Source organism: Stenella coeruleoalba, assembly GCF_951394435.1.
Source record: "Stenella coeruleoalba genome assembly, chromosome: 7".
NCBI classification, from domain to species: Eukaryota; Metazoa; Chordata; class Mammalia; order Artiodactyla; family Delphinidae; genus Stenella; species Stenella coeruleoalba.
Window position 1 is genome coordinate 9,695,990 of NC_137153.1, and position 22,200 is coordinate 9,718,189.

Genomic DNA, 22,200 nt, shown 5'->3' on the forward strand with positions numbered 1-22,200 from the left:
TGTGAACTTAGGGCGAAGCTGAGAACCGTAAAATCAACCATGAGAAATAACCTATCAACTAAATGGCATAAAATTCCATGAGAATGGATGAAGTATGCACAGGGATGTAATGACGTAGGTGACCATGGGAGCTGACGTCTGATAGCAACATTTCCTTGGGATACGCCAGACACTGATAGGTCTGCTGAAGGTCAAGGTGGGCGGGCAGCTATAACGCCTCCCACTATTTGCAGACCCTCCCAAGCCTGTGCTTTACCACATGTTTGCTAATGCCTGAGGGTTTGGCACCATCACCTGCTGGAGGGGTCTGCCTTCAGAGAATCCCCAGGGCGCCCGCAGTTCCTTCACTGCACAGTCCCAGAGTCTGAGGCACCGCTGGCCTGAAGTGTCCTCCTGCTGTTACCGTCAGCCCCGCCCACCCACAGCGAGCTGTCCGGAACTGCTACGGTGTATGGACACCGATGGGAGCCCGCAAGCATCCGTCCATCCCGTCCTATCCCACTTGTACCCTAACAACTCTGAAAGATGATCTGAGGGATAAAAGCACAGTACAGTTTCCCAAAATCAACTAACAAAAGATTTGAGACCAAAACAAGTATAAGAAAATCAGAACCTGACATTTCCTTGGTTTCCTACTTTTGTCTTTTTTCCTGTTAAAATGGCAGCTTCTTAGGGCAGAGAAGCCCATCTTCCTCACGGCCGTGTCCCCAGTCTGCAGAAGAGGCGCCTAGCGCATAGCCGGCACTCAACGAATCGATGCTGATGAATAAGACAACAGAGGACGTAAGCCAGAAACATGATTTGTATTGGGTTGGCCAAAAAGTTGGTTACAGAAAAACCTGAATGAACTTTTGGGCCAACCCAATATTTCTATGACTCAGAATTTAACCCTGAGCTCACCGGTATCTACACGTCGAAGAGTGTCAACATTTAGAGAATTCCCGACGTCTAATAGCAGGGATGCCAGAAAACAAATGTCGTTCCGGCTCTGAATTTTTTCATGACAAACTTTCTTTGAGGGTAATGAAAACCATACAAATCACTGTCTACTTTTTTTTTTAACGTGGTGTCAGAACTACCACCATTTTGTACTGGTACAAGGACATGTAATGTGTATTTTATGTGTATTCATTAGCAGCTATGAACATGCAGCACTGATTACTTTATCAAGGTCTTCTCAGAAAGCAGAGCCCCGGCGATGAGTGACCAGTGAAAAGACAGGTGACAAAGCTGCACAAAGGGCAGAACGATTCCTCACCGAAGACAGCCTGTCCCAGGGAGGTGTTACGGGGCCTGGGGCTGAGTGAGTGGAGGGGACAGGAGTGGCCTCCAGTACAGGAGGGGACAAGATACCTGCAGAGTGTCCCGTGTCTGCTGTGGATGCATGGCTCCCTCTCCTGTCAGTTCCCACCCAGGGCTCAAAACTGGTTCAAACACTAGGTGTGGTTTTCTCCCTCACCTGCCACGATCGTGACCCAGACACTGCCAGGCGTCCAGCACAGAAAGGCTATCAGGCAACACCTGCTTTCCCGGCCTTCACAGGGTTCTTAACTAATCCTTATAGTTCAACAAAATGAATGTTACAACAAAATACCTGCAGAGTGTCATGTTCAAAAAAAGGAGTGAATTGTATTGACTGGAGGATCGTAGAAAGTAACCAACAAGAAGTGAAATTAAGTAGTTTTCAAGGATGAGCTGGAGTTGGAAAAACAGAACAGACGGGAAAGGCGAAAGAAACCACCTGCGCAAAGCTCAGGGACGTGAAAGAAGACGATGTTCAGAGCGGGAGCAGGTGGCTGGGTGTGGGTGCAGCGCCTGTCACAGTGATCGTGGGGGACGAGGCCTGAGACTTCACATCTCGCTGACCGTCCAGGAGCGCACAGGTAACCTGCCTGCCCCGTTTGGACCTTCTCTTATTAGCCGGGGGACCACCGGCAAAAAAAGCAGCAAAGGAATGGCACCGCCAAATTCGTAAGTGTGATTTCTCTCACCATCCGATCTCATATATATATATTTTTTCCGATCTCCTATTTTAACAGGAATCATCATTTTCCTCCTTGTCTTTGGGTCATTCTTGACTCTTGCCTAATCCCTCCTCCTGGATTGTAAGATGGTTACAGAAGAGACCATGCCTGGCTCATCTTCGCCCTCCTGGAAGCTTCCCTTGTGCATAGTAAGTGGGATTCATGGTCAATTTATCATTCCGGTAAAGGAAGAGTGACTAAACTGGGAAGGACCATTTCTCCACACGAAGAAGCTGGACCCGCAGGAAGCCAAAGAAAACAGAAAATAGTTGCAGCTTACGGGAGTTTTAGGGGAAACGACAACTAAACCAAACTAACAAGGAAGCGATGAAGGAGACGCAGAGGAGAAGAGGGAATTTCCAGGCAATTCGACTTCCTTCAGAAAAGAGGACAGAGGCAGGCGGCAATGATTTATAGACACTTTATGCCTCACTTTCCAATCGTCAACCCTGCTTGTGCAGTGGCCACTGACCTCACCCCTTCTTTACTCCTTTTTACACATTAGTTCTTTTTTAGTGTGTTGCATTTTCTTTTCTTTTCTTTTTCTCATAAAGTTGCTTTATTTAGATTCCAAACAAACCAAAGGAGAGAGAAGAGATGACCCCGAGTCAACCCGTCCACTCACGAGGCGGGACCCTGAGTCTCTGGCTGCAGCCCACGCGGGGCCCAGGGCCTCTAGGGCGGCGGCCTCCCTGGAGGCGGAGGCGGAGGAGACGTGGGCTGGGGGACCCCGGGCCGCTTGGCGCCCGGAGGTGGTGGCGGCGGCAGACAGGCGGGTGGCTGAGGTAAGATGCGGTGTCAGGGCTTCTCGGTGCCCAAGTCCTGCGAGTCGTCCCAGAAGCAGCGGTCGGCCTCGGCCTCGCCGTCCTCGTGGAGGAGCTCTGTGTCCCCGCGGGCGCCGGGGTCCCGGTCTTCACGCAGGACCCGGCCGGCGTGGTGGGCACCTGCACGCCGCCCCGCTCCGCGTGCGCCGTCGTCCCCGGGACCTGCTTCCGGTTGCTGTCCGTGTACTCGCGATACTAGCCTTTGCTCTCTTCCCGCTCCCCGTGCATCACGTAGACGCCCCCGTGGGCGGGAGAGGTGTTGGGTCTGAGGGGGAGGGAGACGACGCTCTGGAGCGGCGTCCTGACGTTCTGGGCGGGGCTCCGCCTCTCTGAGGGCGTCATGGACTGGCGTGGGCGGAGGACGGCGACGCACACGTCCCCAGTCCCGTAGATGTCGGGGGGCTACATCTTGGTCAGGGACTAACAGGCCGGTGGTCGTCGAGGGGGCTCTCGAGGCGCCTTGAAGTAGCCGCCCTCGTCGTAGGTGTCAGGGCTGAAGATGGCCACCGCCCAGGTAGGCAGGCGGCCCTCGTCCACCGGGCTCAGCGAGACGCCCTCCACCGGCTCCTGCTGCAGCCCCTTGAGCTCCAGCAGAAGCGCCTCCTGCGAGCTGGGCGCCGGCGACCCGGCCATGGCGGCGGCGGGGGCCGGGGGCGCGTGGGAGCCACGGGACATCTGCCGCCCAGAGCCCCTGGGCCCTCCACTAGCTCTGCGCCGCTGCCAGTGTGTTGCATTTTCTGTATGGATGTCACCAGCACGGAATTGCCGGAAGCGCTGTGTGAAATAACACATGAAATCTCAGGGCAATAACGGAAATGTTTGCAGTTGTATCTCTTTGGTTACGACCTTTTAATGTGAAGGTTGAATAACATGGACATCTCTGAAGCATAATTTTCTGGTGAGTTTGGGCCACGTGGAAATCTCCCCTTTCATCCATGCTATGAGCGCTTTCCCGAGCCCACGTGCATGTTCTAGCGGCGATGTCGGGGTTGCAGATTAAACCCGGACCACATATACCTTCCTGCTATTGTTTTCTTTTTCACTGTGCAAGTGGTTTCTAAGCTACACCTAATCTGGACAACTGGATCCTGTCAGATGGTGCCTCTTTCAAACCAAAATATAAATTCATAAACAGGTGATTTAATCTGCCTCCGGCAAACACTCCCTATTTTTAAAAAAAAAGAATTTAAAGTTGTTGCACCGTTCAGAAGTGTGCTCTCTAGCTTCCTCGGACAGTGCTTTTTGTAAGGTTTTAAAATCTATCATGTTATTTTCACTTTGCACTAAATATCCTTAATAGCAGAACTCTGATTTCTGACCCACGTTTTCTTAATCGGATCCATTGCTGGGACCTCGGCTGTGAAACGATAATATGATGGTAGGGAAGCATATGGCGAAGGCGTGGGCTCTGGGGTCGTCGTCTGGGCTCTTCTTCTCACATCCTCTGGCTCAGTTTTTCCCTTTCTAAACTGGGGCCGCCAGTTGTGAGGGTTTTAAGTGAAATAATCTGCAGAGCGCTGTCGGCACAATGCCCCCTCATGCTGAGTGGTCTGGGGTCATCTGCCCATTTGTGGGGAAGTTTGCCAACCCCTGGTCTAGAGCGCAGCTGTCCCTCCGCCCCTGAAATTCAGTAAGCGATTTCAACTCTGCCTTGAATTAACTAGTGAATGAATGAATGTGAATACACATGTCTGGACACCAGGAAAAGAAAAGGTTTCAAAAATTTCACCGAAAACTAAAAACCAGTGAAAATTGGAATCAAAATGCATTTCGTGGTTTAGGGTGACATAAGCAGTGTCAGATTTGCTTAAAATATCAACAAACTCCTGTTCTCATAACATCAATGAAATTAGAGGTGTAAGCGGGGGAGGCGGGAGGGGGGAGGGAAGGGGGCCCTGGTCCACTCACAGCACCCACGGCAGGCGTGGCCCTCCTGAATTATTTAATGATGCTTAGTGAGATGATGAGTATTCACTCACAGGGCAAATACCGAATTAAAATGATAAACACAGGTGTGCTTGACGTTTCTTCCAATTTATAGGGGAAAATGACTTAAAAAGCATATTTGTTTGTCTTACTGTTTCTCCCAGCTTGTGGATGAGCAGTATTGTGATCACACACACACACACACACACCACTCGCTCCTACTAACTGCAGTTGTGTCTCTTGTCCTTCAGAGCTGGTTTCCAGGCCCCTGCCTTCCTGTCCAAATCAGACAGAGTGCATGAGCGTCTCTTGACTATGTCCGACATGTCCTCCCGTGACTCCTTCTACGACTCCCTGTCAGACGTGGCGGAAGATGGCGAGAACGCAGACTTCTTGCCCGGCCTGTCGGCCTTCCTCAGCCAGGAGGAGATAAACAAGAGTCTGGACCTGGCCCGCAGAGCCATAGCCAACTCAGAGACGGAGGACTGCGACTCGGAAAGGGAGGACTCGCAGATTTTCAGCCCCTCTCCTGGGAGCCTCTGGGGGTCGCCTCCCCCTCAGGGGGCCGGGCCGGGTGAGCACCTGTCCCCAGGGACGCCTGGCGCACACAAGCCCACACCTGTCCCGCCGCTGCCAGCAGAACGAGCCGAGCGCATCTCCTCGCCTGCGTCCAGGAGGAAGCCCGGCGTCTCGCCCCTGCTGGCGCGGCCCAGCTACATCCGGAGTCTCCGCAGGGCAGGGCAACACGGTGCCAAAGCCCCCAGCGCCAGTGCCAAGCCCAGAGCCACGCACGGGGGCAGGGCCGGGCCCCAGAGCCCGCTGTGCAACAAGGCGGCCACCCTCATCGAGGAGCTGACGGCCATCTTCAGAGAAACCTCCAAGCCGAGAACCAGGAACCCCAACGGGGAGTCCTCATCCCCGGACAGCGGGTACCTGTCCCCTAAGAACCAGCTGTCAGCCCCGATGAGCGCCTCGGCCAGCCGGAGCCCAACCGGGGACCAGCAGGAGGTGGAAGCCGGGGCCGAGCCCCTGGAGCCCGGGCATCACCCCGCGGCGGCCCGGGACGTGGTCCAGCCCAGCCGGAGCCCCTCTCCCCCGGCTGCCCGCCACCTGCTGGCCGCTCCCCGGTTCATCCAGAAGCTGCGGAGCCAAGAGGTGGCAGAAGGAAGTCGGGTGTACCTCGAGTGCAGAGTCGCCGGGAACCCACCTCCTCGGGTCAGGTACGACTCTTTGGTTGTGGAGATGCTATGAGATGATGCGCGTGGTCTTTTGTCTTTACTTTAATGTGAAAGAAGAGATTTCTGTTACCCAGCAAGGGCTGGCTCCCGGAAGGGCATAGAAGCCAATATTATGGCCCCGGGTTTGTTTTTGTTTTTTTTTTTTTACTCTTTCAGGCTGTGCTGGGTCATAGTTGCTGCATGCTGTCTTCCTTGGTGGTCCAGTGGGTAAACCTCTGCGCTTTCAATGCAGGGGACCCGGTTGGATCCCTGGTGGGGGAACTAGATCCCGCATGCCTAAACTAAGATGGGTGGCCCCATCTTTGTGAAAAGAAAAAGCTTCATTGTGAGGTCGACCAGCAAGGAGACGGGAGGCCTGGCTCAAATCCATCTCCCGACCGGAATTTAAGGGTTTAGGGAATTTCAGGCTTGGAAGCTGCCTTGCTAATCAGTCCAAGAAAGCTCCTCGTGCTGTTGGGGTCATCCTGGAGACGCCCGTACCCGTCTTGCACATGCGCAGGGCTGTCTCTGTAAAATAACTTCAGGTTTGCGCAATGAACATACTTAAGGGGGCGAACGAGCTTAAGCTGGGCGATGTTTTACCTGCGTCTCCTTTGTGCGTTCCTCGGTCTGGAGGGAAGTAGGGGCGAGGACCCGGCTAGCTGCTTTCAGCTGATGAGGGGCATGGATCTTTATAAGAGGAATGAAATTGTTTTGCACTTACTTGTAAGCATTCCCGAGTCCCGCCTTGAACTCTGAAGTCTTGGGCAGTCATCCTGCGAGTGGGGGAGAGGACTTTTTAAAAATACAAGATGGACCACGAGGACAAATTTGATGAGTAAAGAGGGTTTGGCCCTAAGATGCACAGAACTGCGACTTTGGGAATCCGTGAAAACATGTTATTTTTAACATTTTAGTGATTGAACTTGGATTCACGTAGGCCTGGTCCAGACTCTTGGGCAGAAACAGGCTACTGTCGAGACATCATTGTCTTCTCGTCACAGCCAGGTGGAGTCTTAGCTGTTCTGTTTCCTTCTGAAAAGTGATTTAAGGTTTCTGGGAGTAGGAGACCCAAGGCTTGACTCTTTTTAGCTTTACTGGAGGATATGTAACCAGAAAGACGTCATAGGAGCCGTTCCACACGGGCTTCACTGGTCCGCAGGCTGTGGGTTTGTCCAGGTTCAAGGAGGACCCAGTCCCTGGCCTTGTGCAATGCGGGGGGACGTCCGTGGGAAGCATTAACGGACTAGATGCTTTTTATGTATAGAAGATACGACACCACTGAGAGACTGTACACATTTTATCAAATCTAATTCTGTTACCACATGAGACCTTCAGGGAGGTCTCCCAGAGAACATCGCATAAGGGCTCAATTGAAGCTTGCTTCTAGGGGCCACTCTGACCCTCAGCAGGGCAGCTGGTAAGACCTTATCCCAAGTCACGTTGGTTTCTTGGCCTATTTTGGTGACTGTCTCTTTCAAGGAACGATTCATCGTTTCAGTCCTCCCCGTAGACTGAGGTCTCCAGGAAGCATGAAATTCCATCGTGTTCCGAGGGCCCCAGACACCTTTGAGTCACCTTGGCTATGAAAGCTCCTCTGTTGTCACTTTGAATTGAAAGATGTGACCCCAAACGAGGGATCATTTCTTTGAGGAAGGCCTTTGTTACCTAGGAAGCATTCTCTGTCCTGCGTGGAGAAGCTTTGCCCCGGTGTGCAGGGGCATCACCAACACCAGCAGATATCTACAATGTTCCCTGATTCTTGGCCTAACAGTAAAGTCTGTTTACCAATCATCCCCTGGTTCTGTCCCTCGGGTTTGCACCCCTTTTATCATCAGGGGTGGCCCAGTTTTAGAATTGTTTCCGGTGCAGATCAGGCAATTTTGTGTTACCTTTTGGATGGTCGTTTGCATTTATAGACCAACAGTAAACTTGTGCAGCCCTCCCATGATGGGTACCTTGATGTAGGTGAGTAATAGTTAATGTAGGTGAGCATGGGTACCTTAATGCAGGTGAGCATGCGTCACATGCTCATGTATAAGCTCATTATAAACCCAGCCTCTGTGGTTGTTTGGTCCTGATCAGCGTCTAAGTCTCGGGAGTCAGCATGAAATCCCCATGCGTCTGCTCTCTCGAGATCCATTTCCAGATCTGAGGCTTAAACAGGGACAGGTCCACACTTGGAATGAGTGCTGAAGCCTTAGGATCTGGGTTTTTCGTTCTGGCTGCCTGTTTTGTAGTCTGATCAGCCTAATTTCCGTTAGTTATATAACGATCAGTCTTTGGGTGGCCCAGGCAATGTCCTATGGCTACTTATTCCAGCATCTATACATATAAATATGTGTGTATATATATAAAACAGCATCTAATAAGGCTGGTGTCTCCTCTGCATGTTGAATTTCTTTCCTCCTGATGTCAGTAGACCAGTCTTTCCAGGTGGCCCCGTGTGCACGTAGGACAGAGAAGGCAAACTTGGAATTGGTATAGATAGTCACCTTTTCCTTAGCTCCAAGGCTCAGGGGTCTGTGCGGGCTGTGAGCTCGGCCTTCTGGGCAGACGGACCTGGACGGGGGCTTCTGCTTCTAGGGCTTCCTGATGAGCTACAACCGTACACCCGGCCTTTCCAAGCCCCGCCTCGTCCGTGAAGCTGCTCGCATCCGTGAATATTTCCATTTCCAGATTTTCTAAAGGCTGATCAGTCAGGTTGTATTCAGTTATTTGTATACAGTCGTGAGCAGGCTCTCCTGTCCTCCTGGGGAGCAGAGTGGCTGGGTTTAGAGTGGATACCACCTGTAATGTGACATTTGGGGGGTCAAGTGGTGTGGCCGGGTATTTGCCCAGCCTCCCCGAAGTAAGCCTACATCCGCCGTTTCGTTCAAGTAAAGGTGGCACACTGCGCGGGGCATGCGCAGTGGCCGGCTGGCTCAGGGTACATTTTTCAGCCTCCTGTGAAAGGTCTTAGGTTGCAGCCACAGCCCAGAGGCAAACTGGCCATACTAGACATACACGCCCGATTGCTGGACTCAAGAAAAGTAAACTACTGGCCTTCTGGAGGTACCTAAACATTGAGTTTGCGTTCCGAGACTCACGCCCTGTCTTTCAGACACAATGCTTGGGCGACCAAGTGCTGGGCTGTGAAAAGCTTCTCCGTGATGGTGTGGAGCTCATTATGGCATCTCGGAGTCCAGCTTAATGGCGTATTGTCACTTCCTTTAAGAGCCTCATATTGTCGCTGAATTCAAAGTTAGGAATCCAAGGACGACAAAACCCAGCAATTCCTAAGAATTCTCAAGAATGCCTTCTGGTAGTGGCTACAGTCACCATAACTATTGCTTCTCTTCCATCTGGCAATGTTTCTTTGTCCTTTGGATACCTCAAATCCTCAATATTTTAGAGTTGGTTGAGAAATTTGTGCTTTTCCCTTGCAGTATTTTGGTCCTAACGCTTCCTTAGTTCTACGAGCAGTTAGTATACCATCCGCATATTGCAGTTAAGACTCCCTCATTTAATTGGAGATCCCTTCAATCCGTGGCTAAGGCTTCCCGGAAGATGGTGGGGTCCTGCTTCAATCCTTGTGGGAGTCCCATCCCTCAGTATCGTTGTTTTACGTCAGACTCTGGGTCATCCCATTCAAAGGCAAACCCCTGGGTCTCAGGACTTAGGGGTATGCAGTAAAGGGCATCTTTTAAGTCCAGAACTGTAAACCAGCAAAAGTCTCCGGATAAAGTTGTAAGTAAAGTATAAAGATTTGGCATCACCAGATGTATATCCTCTACAGTTTGGTTAACAGCCCTCAAACCCTGTGTAAAAGTCATCGCTGGTCCCGGGTTTTTGAACCGACGGGATGGGAGTGTTACATGAGGATTGACAAGGTCAGAATAATTGGCATTTAAGAAAGGTGGTCGTCGGAGGCTTTATACCTTCTTTCAAATGCCTCTTTAAATGCCTGTTTCTTCACATTCGGAGTCTTGGCCTCTGGACGGAGTTTTACTACTACTAGGTAAGCTGCCTTGTCTCTTCCCAGCCTCCCGTCAGCCCAAACATCCACGCTTACCTTTTGCAGAATTTCTTCAGGGGCTTCTGGGGGAGGCTTGGTCTCCCGATCGCAGTGGGGCAGCTTGTGGGGCAGAGGCTTGATGTGGGAGTGCATTTAATTTTCCCAAAAAGGGAACAGGGCGTTTGAGCAGTTACAGCTGGGTGTTCGAGATCCAGAGCAGCGTATCATCTGTAAGCCTCAAAAACCCCCTGGAGGAAGGTGGGTGGGTTCTCCTGGGGTCCTTGCTGTACTTCCTGGATCTTATTCAAGCTCTGCCGTTTGGGGGCTCCTGTTGAAGTCTGGTTATTAAACATCCCTTATGATGATTCAGGCTTGCTCAGTTCCCTTGGGTCTTTCGGGTCCCAGCATCCTGGTTCAGCTCCAGGTGTGGCCTGTGCCGCCGGAGTCCTGATTGGATGATTTGGTTGTGATTCAGGGAAACTTCCAGCTTCCTGGCAGCCTTCTCTAATACCATCCTATGCTCTTCCACAGTCGGGTATTCATGAGGGCCTGTATGTCAGCCCAGTTAGGGTGATGAGTAGCAAAACGGATGTAAAGAGATTCTCCATTTTCTGAGGCTCATCTCAGTAAGATGGCTTATTATTTCTCCAGTTGTATAAATCCAAGGCTGATACAGGAGAATCCCCTGGGTTGGCCTTGGTCATCTAAGCCTGCTGGGACCTGTCTTAATGGAAATGCCCTGCCTGAGGTAGAGTGTTCCCTGGGCCAAACTGAATACCCTGGTGGGTATGGGGAAGAAAGAGTGTTCCTTTGTGACCATCTGGTATGGGCAGTACAGAGCCGGACCAGCAGCCCTACGAGGGCTGGTAGGACCCTTTGCACTGACTACAGGCAGACCTCCTTCATAAGACAGGGAAACCACAAGAGGGGCTGACGGAGGGACTGGATGTAGTAGGTCAGGATCATGGTTTGGTTTTGACTCTATTGAAACAGGCTTTTTCTGAGGTTCTTCCCTCTGAACCACAATTTTACATCTCTTCTGCAAATTCTTATTCTGATATAAGGACATAAATGACTGTGCAATGGGATTTCATCCCAGTTTTCCTCTCTCTAACAAAACAAATCAAATTATAAGATAGTATCATAGTTCAAAGACCCATTCTCCAGCCATTTCCCCCCGATTCCAGCTGATACTGGGGCCAGGCAGTGTCACAGAGAAAATCATTGTCTTCTTTTCCATCGGCTCATAGCTAAACATTGACCAGTTTTGAAGAATACATCCCAAAGGACTACAGTCAGGTATACTATTAATGTTCCTCATTTGAAAGGTTCCTCTCAGGATCACCAGAGCAAAATGACACCAAGGAGGTGTTTTGGTTGGAAATGCCTTTAACCCAGGCATGGGGTATGTTCTTCTGGGGTGGGTTCCTGTGAAGCCACTGCACATCATGGGGGAAAACCCCCGACACTTCCATGAGGCAGGGTTTCCAGTCAGGGAGCAAAGTCTTCTATCTCCTGAGTCGGGGACCTTCGTTAAATCAGGTTTAATAAAGTTTTGCTACAGACATCCAAGGGCCTCCCCCTATTGGCCAATCCTAACGCATTCAACAGACTTAGACCAACCTGGACAGACAAAGAAATCCAAGACTCTGGGACTTGAACCCAGGGTTCAGGACTCTAACCTGAACTACTTTTTAAAAATTTTATTGGAGGATAGTTGATTTACAATGTTGTGTTAGTTTCAAGTGTACAGCAAAGTGATTCCGTTATACATATACATATATTCATTCTTTATCAGATACTTTTCCCGTATAGGTTATTACAGAATACTGAGTAGAGCTCCCTGTGCCATACAGTAGGTCCTTGTTAGTTATCCATTCTATATATAGTAGCATGTATATGTCAATCCCAATCTCCTGATTTATCCCTCCCCCACCCACATTTCCCCTTTGGTAACCATAAGTTTGTTTTTGAAATCGGTGAGTTTATTTCTGTTTTGTAAATAAGTTCATTTGTATCATTTTTAAAAATTAGATTCCACATATGAGTGATATATGATATTTGTCTTTCTCTGTCTGAGTTACTTCACTTAGTATAATAATCTCTAGGTCTATCCATGTTGCTGGAAGTGGTATAATAATCTTAGTATAATATAGTATAATAATCTCTAGGTCTTAGTATAATAAGACTTATAATAATAATAATAGTAATTAGTATAATAATTATACTTAGTATAATAATCTCTAGGTCTATCCATGTTGCTGGAAATGGGTGTTGCTGCAGTATTTTGTTCTTTTTATGGTTGAGTAATATATACAATTCCATGGTATATATGTACCATGTCTTCTTTATCCATTCCTCTGTCGATGGACATTTAGGTTGCTTCCTTGTCTTGGCTATTGTAAAGAGTGCTGCAGTGAATATTGAGGTGCGAGTATCTTTTCGAATTATGGTTTTCCCTGTATATATGCCGAGGAGTGGGGTTGCTGAGTCATATGGTAGTTCTATTTTTAGTTTTTTAAGGAACCTCCAAACTGTTCTCCATAGTGGCTGTATCAATTTACATTCCCACCAACAGTGCAGAAGGGTTTCCTTTTCTCCACACCCTCTCCAGCATTTACTGTTTGTAGACTTTTTTTTTTTTTTTTTTTTTTTTTTGTGATACGTGGGCCTCTCACTGTTGTGGCCTCCCCTGTTGCAGAGCACAGGCTCTGGACACTCAGGCTCAGCAGCCATGGCTCACGGGCCCAGCCGCTCCACAGCATGTGGGATCCTCCCGGACCGGGACATGAACCCGTGTCCCCTGCATCAGCAGGCGGACTCTCAACCACTGCGCCACCAGGGAAGCCCTGTTTGTAGACTTTTTGATGATGGCCATTCTCACCGCTGTGAGGTGGTACCTCATTGTAGTTTTGATCTGCATTTCTCTGATAATTAGTGATGTTGAGCATCTTTTCATGTGCTTTTTGGCCATCTGTATGTCTTCTTTGGAGAAATACCTATTTAGATCTTCTGCCCATCTTTTGACTGGGTTGTTTTTTTGACATAGAGCTCCATGAGCTGTTTGTATATTTTGGAGATTAATTCCTTGGTGTTTGCTTCATTTGGAAATATTTTCTCCCATTCTGTGGGTTGTCTTTTCGTTTTGTTTATGGTTTCCTTTGCTGTGCAAAAGCTTTTAAGTTTCATTAGGTCCCATTTGTTTATTTTTGTTTTTATTTTCATTACTCTAGGAGGTGGATCAAAAAAGATACTGCTGCGATTTATGTCTAACCTGAACTTTTGAGGACCTTTCATATTTCCCCCCAGGGTGGGACTCTAACCCATGATCCTGATGAGGTTTTTAGACAATTTAGGCACAGGCATGTTTTAACAAGGTTACTCACCCAAAAGACATCTGATCCAGGAGCACTTTCTTTTGTCAAAGGCGAAAGTTGCCTGAGGAGCCTGGAGTCCCATGATGGGAAAGCAAGAACCTGAAACCCCACCCTCTGGACACAGGCAGTCTAGGTGGCCACTCAGGATCAGTGGTGAAGGCCCACACACCCCGGGGGCTTCAGAGCCACGGACAGTTGGTCACAAGACATGGGTCCCTTCGTGGTCACCAAAAATTGTTACCGAGCAAGGGCTGGCTGCTGGACACACATAGGAGCCAATACAATGGCCCCAGCTGTTGAGGGAAAAAAGTGCGTTATTGTGAGGTCTACCAGCAAGGAGACAGGAGGCACAGCTCAAATCTGTCTCCCTGATCCAGGAATCAGGGCGTAATTTAAGGGGTTCAGGGAATTTCAAACTTGAAGCTGACTTGCTAAGCATTTGGTGTTAGCTCCTCGTGCCGGGAGCCTGGTTTTCCTCCTTGAGGGATGCCTTGATTCATAAAGGGCTCTGATGGCAACATTTCTATTCTTTGGGTTCCGCAGACTGAAGATTCTTAGTTCCAGGTCATCCTGGAGACATGGGTTCCCCTCTTACGTATGAGCAGTGCTGTCTCTGTAAAGTAACTCAAGGTTTGATCAGTCCACAGCCTATTTAAGGAGGCAAACGAATTCAAGCCCGTCAGTGTTTTACGTGCTGTTTCATTTCCTGTAGAGTCAGCCCTCTGGAGCCCGAGGTCGTATTTTCCAAGTACTTGCAAGGCAGAGGCAACCTGGAATGGCAAGTAGTAGCTGTGCTGGTTGTCCCTGGTGGGTTGGATCTGTCGTCATGAACCGGTGCTGCTGGCTAAGGGGGGAACTTAGGATGCCCAACTGATATATTCAGGTGCTGTGCATAATTTGAATATGAGTTGATGGAGATTGTTGAAAGTGTGCCGGAAGCCAGAAGTTGTCTGGCAGATGAAAAGCACAGGTATGTGCGGCCAATCACGAGGGCGGCCCCGGATGTGTCTGGTCTGAGGCATGGGCTCCACTGGCAGATGCTCCTATGCTGAGCGTACCACACCTTCAACGTGGCAGAACTTTCCCACAAGACAGAGATAGATACCAGGCTGGGCGTGGACAGGCCTGTTGTCCATGCCCAGGCTCCGGCCACGAGAGGGTGGACAGCAGACAAACAGCAGGCTGGGAGTGTGCCGTCAGTAGCCACTGTAATTTCTCTACATTCTTCCTCCGTAAATGCAGCATTTGTACCTTCTGTGCAAAGAGCTTAAGAGGAGAGACCCTGGGGTCAGATTCCAGGGTTTCCCATCACAGCTTCACCTTTTACCAAATGCATCCGTCGACAAGTTATTTTGTGACTCAGTTTATTCACCTGTGAAATGGGAATTATAATACCCACCGCCCCCATTCTATTTTATGACTAGATAAAATAATATGTGGAAAAAATAAAACAGTGCCTTGCACCTAGTAACTGCCACTTTGCTGTTACCTATTATTGTTAGTATTTCTCATTTCTTAATTTCATACGCCAGAATGAAAATAACAGTTCAAGTCAGGATTATACTACAGAAAATAAGCCATTAATGCATTTATCTGGAAGGTTTTGCTTTTATTAATGAAGAGTGTTTTGCCTAAATTATGTAAATATGCAAAAGTAAATTCAAAATTAAGAAATTTGGCACAAAGTTAAGGAAGACATCATTGACTACGAATTGCAAGGCTGATAATTTCTTATTAATGTAGCATCTCCCAAATCACAAACTTTACCACTCACTGTACATCCACTGACACACACTTTGCTGGAGCTGGTTCCTTGGGCTGACAGATCACTACACAGAGACGTGAAGTAAATCAGCATTACTGGCTGGAAAGTGGTGGAATTAGGGGCAGGGAATTTTTTTCAAACCGGTTTGTTCAACTAATCCACCCTGCGTCCGTTTTTACAGTAAGTCTACTATATTTGTTTTAGAAACTGACAGCAGAGGGCAGTACGAAACTTCCTAATGCATTCACGTAATTAAATATGTCATCCTAAATTCTGCATTTACGTATATTTTACATAAAGATTTTTTCTTATCGTTTTTCCTGTGATAGAAATGAAATTGAGTATTTCTTCTGGATTCTGTTTAGATTTTTTTTTTTAACCCACTAATCTTGGGAACAAGTAATTCTTCGTTCGAAATACACTCACGTGTCACTCAAAAGAGTTCCACAGGTTTTCAAACTACATACGGCCCCGCTTAGGTTTACTCCCAAAATAGGCCTGTTCCAAATGTATTCTGTGCGCACCACACCCTTGCAAAAACCACAAAAGGTGACCCATTTACCATCAAAGGATTAATTCAGGTGAGCAGATCCTAACTCCTGTGTTACAGTTCATTTAACCATTTCGTAACTTGGGGGCCATCAAGGTCATGCTTCTGCCTCTTTTCTTCTTACAGCGGGAGGGGAGGACTAATTTAGCGAGTAGCTACAGGATTATTAACTAGTTTCTCTTGTCATCTCCCAGTCTACCAAGGCCCGTGAGCAATGTTCCTTAGTCATTACAAATTGTGCTCTTCTAGAGAAATTAAGCTTCTGATGAGACTGTGCCGTTGTTTAAAGTTAGCTGGCCGTTTTTGTATCCTTTGAGGGTTTTTTTAGGCGGAAATGTATAAATGTACATTAAATTTTTCTTAATATCTGTTCCAAAGATCTTGGCTCCTCTGCCATGCATTGGTAAATGTACCAAATGCCTAAGAACTTTGAGCTTCTTTTCCACGTGAGACCTAGGAGAGGCCAAAGAGGAAATCTTTAAAGGGAATTTTGTATATGGAAGAAAACCTTTAGTACAGAGTTGCCTGCACTGGGGCATTTTAGAACCTAGCTCCCACCGAGTCGGTCCGGGAGACTCAGGACCCAAGACTGGGAAGGCCTGGTGATCGATGGGCCACCTCCCAGGGCCCCGGGAGCAGGTGACAGGACTCGTGGAGAGCAGGGGTGCGGGGGGACCTGGAACTAGCAACAGACAGAGGCCGGGAGACCCGAGGTGCTGGCAGGGGGCAGCGGGTCCAGTGGAGAGGAGGTGGCAGACCCAGGCGTAGGTAGAGGCATGTGCCCCAGGAAAGCGGGATGATGGGTACCAGGGTCCAGATACAGGGATGGGGCACAGGGAGCAGATCTGCCATTCAAGACTTGAGTCACGGAGACAAAGACTCAGACGGGACTGAGTGAGGGACACGTCCCTGACCAACTCGCGTGGGGTCCAGATGGGGGCCAATGGCCAGACTGACGTGTGGGCCACGAAGTTGCGGGCCTGGAGCTTCTTACATTTGGCCCAAGTAGCAGCCATCTGGACCGGGGCAGGAGGCAGACGAAGTAGCCCAGCTGAAGTGGGACTGATGGGAACACGGTTCAAGGCATTTCCACCTTATATCCAGTCACTTCACCCCCCGCCCCGCCCAAGTGTAACTGGCACAAATACCAATTATAACCACAACCAGGACTGAAAAAATCCCGTTTTCCTTCACTTTTGCATGATTCCACCAAAACCCCAGCAAAGCAGAGACAAGCTGATGGAATTAAAGCTTCTGTTCAATCATTAAAGTTACATACAATTTACAACACAACTTACATGCAAATTACTTGTTAACAATTTGAATTATTGCATAAAACCAGATCACATCAGATGTTCCCTGTTTCTCTTGCACGGCTTGACAACAGGACAAAGACATGTTCCCTCACCCCCCTCACCTCCCCTTCTCTCCACTCTCAACTTTTGGGAGTTGGTGAAACATTCATGAAGAATTCTAATCCAGAAGTACCTCTGGTATGATAAAAATGAGGCCTCACTGGGCTTCCCTGGTGGCCCAGTGGTTGAGAGTCAGCCTGCCGATGCAGGGGACATGGGTTTGTGCCCCGGTCCGGGAGGATCCTACATGCCATGGAGCAGCTGGGCCCGTGAGCCGTGGCTGCTGAGCCTGTGCGTGCGGAGCCTCTGCTCCCCAGCAGGAGAGGCCACAACGGTGAGAGGCCTGCGTACCGCAAATAAATAAATAAATAAAAATAAGGTGACCATATGTGTGTGGGTTCATCTCTGGGCTCTCTATCCTGTTCCATTGATCTATATTTCTTTTTTTTTTTGCCAGTACCATACTGTCTTGATTACTGTAGCTTTGTAGTATAGTCTGAAGTCAGGGAGCCTGATTCCTCCAGCTCCATTTTTCGTTCTCAAGATTACTTTGGCTATTCAGGGTCTTTTGTGTTTCCATACACATTGTGAAATTTTTTGTTCTAGTTCTGTGAAAAATGCCATTGGTAGGTTGATAGGGATTGCATTGAATCTGTAGATTGCTTTAGGTAGTACAGTCATGTTTACAGTGTTGATTCTTCCAATGTAAGAACATGGTATATCTCTCCATCTGTTTGTATCATCTTTAATTTCTTTCATCAGTGTCTTATAGTTTTCTGCATACAGGTCTTTTGTCTCCTTAGGTAGGTTTATTCCTAGGTATTTTATTCTTTTTGTTGCAAGGGTAAATGGGAGTATGTCCTTAATTTCTCTTTCAGATTTTTCATCATTAATGTATAGGAATGTCAGAGATTTCTGTGCATTAATTTTGTATCCTGCTACTTTACCAAATTCATTGATTAGCTCTAGTAATTTTCTGGTAGCATCTTAGGATTCTCTATGTATAGTATCATGTCATCTACAAATAGTGACAGCTTCACTTCTTCTTTTCCGATTTGGATTCCTTTTATTTCTTTCTCTTCCCCGATTGCTGTGGCTAAAACTTCCAAAACTATGTTGAATAATAGTGGTGAGGGTGGACAACCTTGTCTTGTTCCTGATCTTAGTGGCAGTGGTTTCAGTTTTTCACCATTGGGAACGATGTTGGCTGTGGAAAAACCACTTTTAAACACCCACTTACTGCAGTAAAAGTGGAGTCCACCAATGGTCCAGGCATCTTTAATCTTTTAGTACAATGACTCATACCTACACATAATCATAAGATGGCTATTAGGTCATCATTATTAGCCTAATAAAATTTCAATTAATATATGTAATTGAAAGTAATTAAATTCCTTCTTTTTATAATCAAACCCCAGCACCTGCAAGGCCTCTAATTCGTTTATATTAGTGAAGCTTTGATCACCGTCAAAAGCCAAAACGAGAGGATTAGCCCTATGAGACCTGTGCAATGCTGTCGGTAGAAATTTCCATCTCCTCAAAAGAAAACAGACATGGAAACAAGCCACCGACCCACTTTTCTCACTCAGGGGATCAGGGTGTGGTGTGTCCTGTTTCGTAGCCGCATCGGTTCCTGAGAGCGTGGCCAGTAGGTAGTGAAGCTGCCGCACTTGTAAAGTCACGATCCAGATGGCTTAGCCCAGCAGCGCTGCTTTTCTTGAAGAGGGTTATCAACACTGACAGCAGACAGTAGCCTCAGAGGAGCCGTATGACAACTGACAGCACAGGTGTCGCTGCAGCATCACATGTGAGTAGGTACGAACAACGTGGGAACAGTGCTGGGATACACAGGAAATTAAAGACGTGCATCCTCTGAACTTTGTGTGATACCCAGTTGTCTACTTGGGTCTCTGCTTGGGTACCTAACAGGTGCATCCAGTGTAATGTATCCAAAAGTGAGTCCCTGAGTCTCCTGTCCTCCGAAACCCTGTCTTCCTAACTCTTCCCCAGGCCAACAAATGACAGCCCTCCTGCCAGCCGTTCATGGACAAAACCTCGACCTCTGTTTCCCTCAACCTGACCGCCTCATGCCTCCTCCATGAGTGCGGCTCTGGTCCCTGCCGCCAGCATCTTCCCCTGGGTGTCTGCACCACCTGCCTTAATCCATGCCCTGTTTCCACCCCGACCCATCACAGTCCACACCACACCCGGCACAGTTCTTTTCCATGAAATTGTGATCACAGCCCAGTGCAAACCTGTCCAGGGCCTACTGGTTGCTCTCAGAGAGAAACCTGTAGTCCTGTAAACAGTGAGAAGGCCCTGTCTCTCTGATGCCACCCCTGATTCGCAGCCCTGCCACTGTACCATAGATGTGTCCTTGCTGGACCCTGCATGCCCAGGGTCTCCACACCTGCTGTTCCCTCCACCTGGGCTTCATCTTCCCCAGATCCACGCAGTCCTGGACCCTCCATCTCTCTCCTTGGATGTCCCATCAAAGCCAGGCTTCCATGACTGCCCTGCGGAAAAGAACAGGGCCTGCGCACTCCACTCTCTTGTTTTGTTTTAATTGAAGTAGAGTTGATTTACAATGTTGTGTTACTTTCAGGTGTACAGTAAAGTGATTCAGTTACACATACACATGTATCTATTCTTTTACAGATTCTTTTCCATTATGGGTTACTAGAAGATACTGAGTGTAGTTCCCTGTGTTTTACAGTAAACCCTTGTTGTTTATCTGTTTTATACATAGTAATGTGTATATGTCAATCCCAAGTTCCTAATTTAACCCTCCCCATCTTTCCCCTTTGGGAACCATAAGTTTGTTTCCTGTGTCTGTGAGTTTATTTCTGTTTTGTAAATAAGGTCATTTATATCATTTTTTAGGCTCCATTTTGGTTTTCCCCTAGAACTTACTGATATACTCTACAGTGGCTTCATTTATTTTACTGTCTCCCTCAGTAAAATATGAACCCCGCGAGTGTCGAGACCTCCAGCTGATTTTTGCCGTTGTGTCCCTGGGCCTATAATGGTGCCTGCAGGTAACAGGTGCCCCGTAGGCATGTGCTGAGTAAATGAATGAATGAGTCCCGCTCCCAGATGTGTGTTTATACCTGGAGGAGGTAACCATGTGGACAGGGATGCATGGACACGCATGGTCATAGCAGCATTGTTTCCAAAACTGGAAAGGACCTAAATGGTCATCAGAAAGAAAGTGCACGTCTCTATGAGAGAGTGATTTCATTTCTTTCAGATAAATACCAGGAGTGGCAATATCAAACAAACAAACAACCCAATCAAAAGATGAGTGGAACATTTATGATAAAAACCCTTCAGAAAGTAGGCATAGAGGGAACTTCCCTCAACATAATAAAGGCCATATATGACAAACCCACAGCCAACAGCGTCCTCAATGGTGAAAAACTGAAAGCATTTCCACTAAGATCAGGAAAAAGACAAGGTTGCCCACTCTCACCACTCTTATTCAACATAGTTTTGGAAGTTTTAGCCACAGCAATCAGAGAAGAAAAGGAAATAAAAGGAATCCAAATCGGAAAAGAAGAAGTAAAGCTGTCACTGTTTGCAGATGACATGATACTATACATCGAGAATCCTAAGATGCTACCAGGAAACTACTAGAGCTAATCAATGAATTTGGTAAAGTAGCAGGATACAAAATTAATGCACAGAAATCCCTGGCATTCCTATACACTAATGATGAAAAATCTGAAAGTGAAATCAAGAAAACACTCCCATTTACCATTGCAACAAAAAGAATAAAATATCTAGGAATAGACCTACCTAAGGAGACAAAAGACCTGTATGCAGAAAATTATAAGACACTGATGAAAGAAATTAAAGATGATACAAATAGATGGAGAGATATACCATGTTCTTGGATTGGAAGAATCAATACTGTGAACATGACTGTACTACCCAAAGCAATCTACAGATTCAATGCAATCCCTATCAAACTACCACTGGCATTTTTCACAGAACTAGAACAAAAAAATTCACAATTTGTATGGAAACACAAAAGACCCCGAATAGCCAAAGCAATCTTGAGAAAGAAAAACAGAGCTGGAGGAATCAGGCTCCCTGACTTCAGACTCTACTACAAAGCTGCAGTAATCAAGACAGTATGGTACTGGCACAGAAACAGAAACATAGATCAATGGAACAGGATAGAAAGCCCAGAGATAAACCCATGCACATATGGTCACCTTATCTGTGATAAAGGAGGCAGGAATGTACAGTGGAGAAAGGACAGCCTCTTCAATAAGTGGTGCTGGGAAAACTGGACAGGTACGTGTAAAAGTATGAGATTAGAACACTCCCTAACACCATACACAAAGATAGCTCAAAATGGATTAAAAACCTAAATGTAAGCCCAGAAACTATCAAACTCTTAGAGGAAAACATAGGCAGAACACTCTACGACATAAATCACAGCAAGATCCTTTTTGACCCACCTCCTAGAGAAATGGAAATAAAAACAAAAATAAACATATGGGACCTAATGAAACTTCAAAGCTTTTGCACAGCAAAGGAAACCATAAACAGGACCAAAAGACAACACTCAGAATGGGAGAAAATATTTGCAAATGAAGCAACTGAGAAAGGATTAATCTCCAAAATTTACAAGCAGCTCATGCAGCTCAATAACAAAAAAACAAACAACCCAATCCAAAAATGGGCAGAAGACCTAAACAGACATTTCTCCAAAGAAGATATACAGACTGCCAACAAATACATGAAAGAATTCTCAACATCATTAGAGAAATGCAAATCAAAACCACAATGAGATATCATCTCACACCGGTCAGACTGGCCATCATCAAAAAATCTAGGAAAAATAAATGCTGGAGAGGGTGTGGAGAAAAGGGAACCCTCTTGCACTGCTGGTGGGAATGTGAATTGATACAGCCACTATGGAGAACAGTATGGAGGTTCCTTAAAAAACTACCAATAGAACTACCGTATGACACAGTAATCCCACTGCTGGGCATATACCCTGAGAAAAGCATAATTCAAAAAGAGTCATGTACCAAAATGTTCATTGCAGCTCTATTTACAATAGCCAGGAGATGGAAACAACCTATGTGTCCATCATCGGATGAATGGATAAAGAAGATGTGGCACACATGGAATATTACTCAGCCATAAAA

At 47.3% G+C, this 22,200-nt stretch overlaps 1 protein-coding gene across 1 annotated transcript in view; it reads left to right on the plus strand.

Annotated features, from left to right (window-relative positions):
* The first annotated feature begins 3,200 nt into the window (after positions 1–3,200).
* The window catches only part of PALLD (palladin, cytoskeletal associated protein), a 389,328-nt gene continuing 370,328 nt past the window's right edge, over positions 3,201–22,200 (plus strand). Inside the window, exons 1-2 of the mRNA XM_079926090.1 lie at positions 3,201–3,746; positions 5,026–5,994. Of these exons, the coding sequence (XP_079782216.1) occupies positions 5,090–5,994 (905 nt within the window). The 5' untranslated portion in view covers positions 3,201–3,746; positions 5,026–5,089. The remainder of the gene's footprint in view (positions 3,747–5,025; positions 5,995–22,200) is intronic.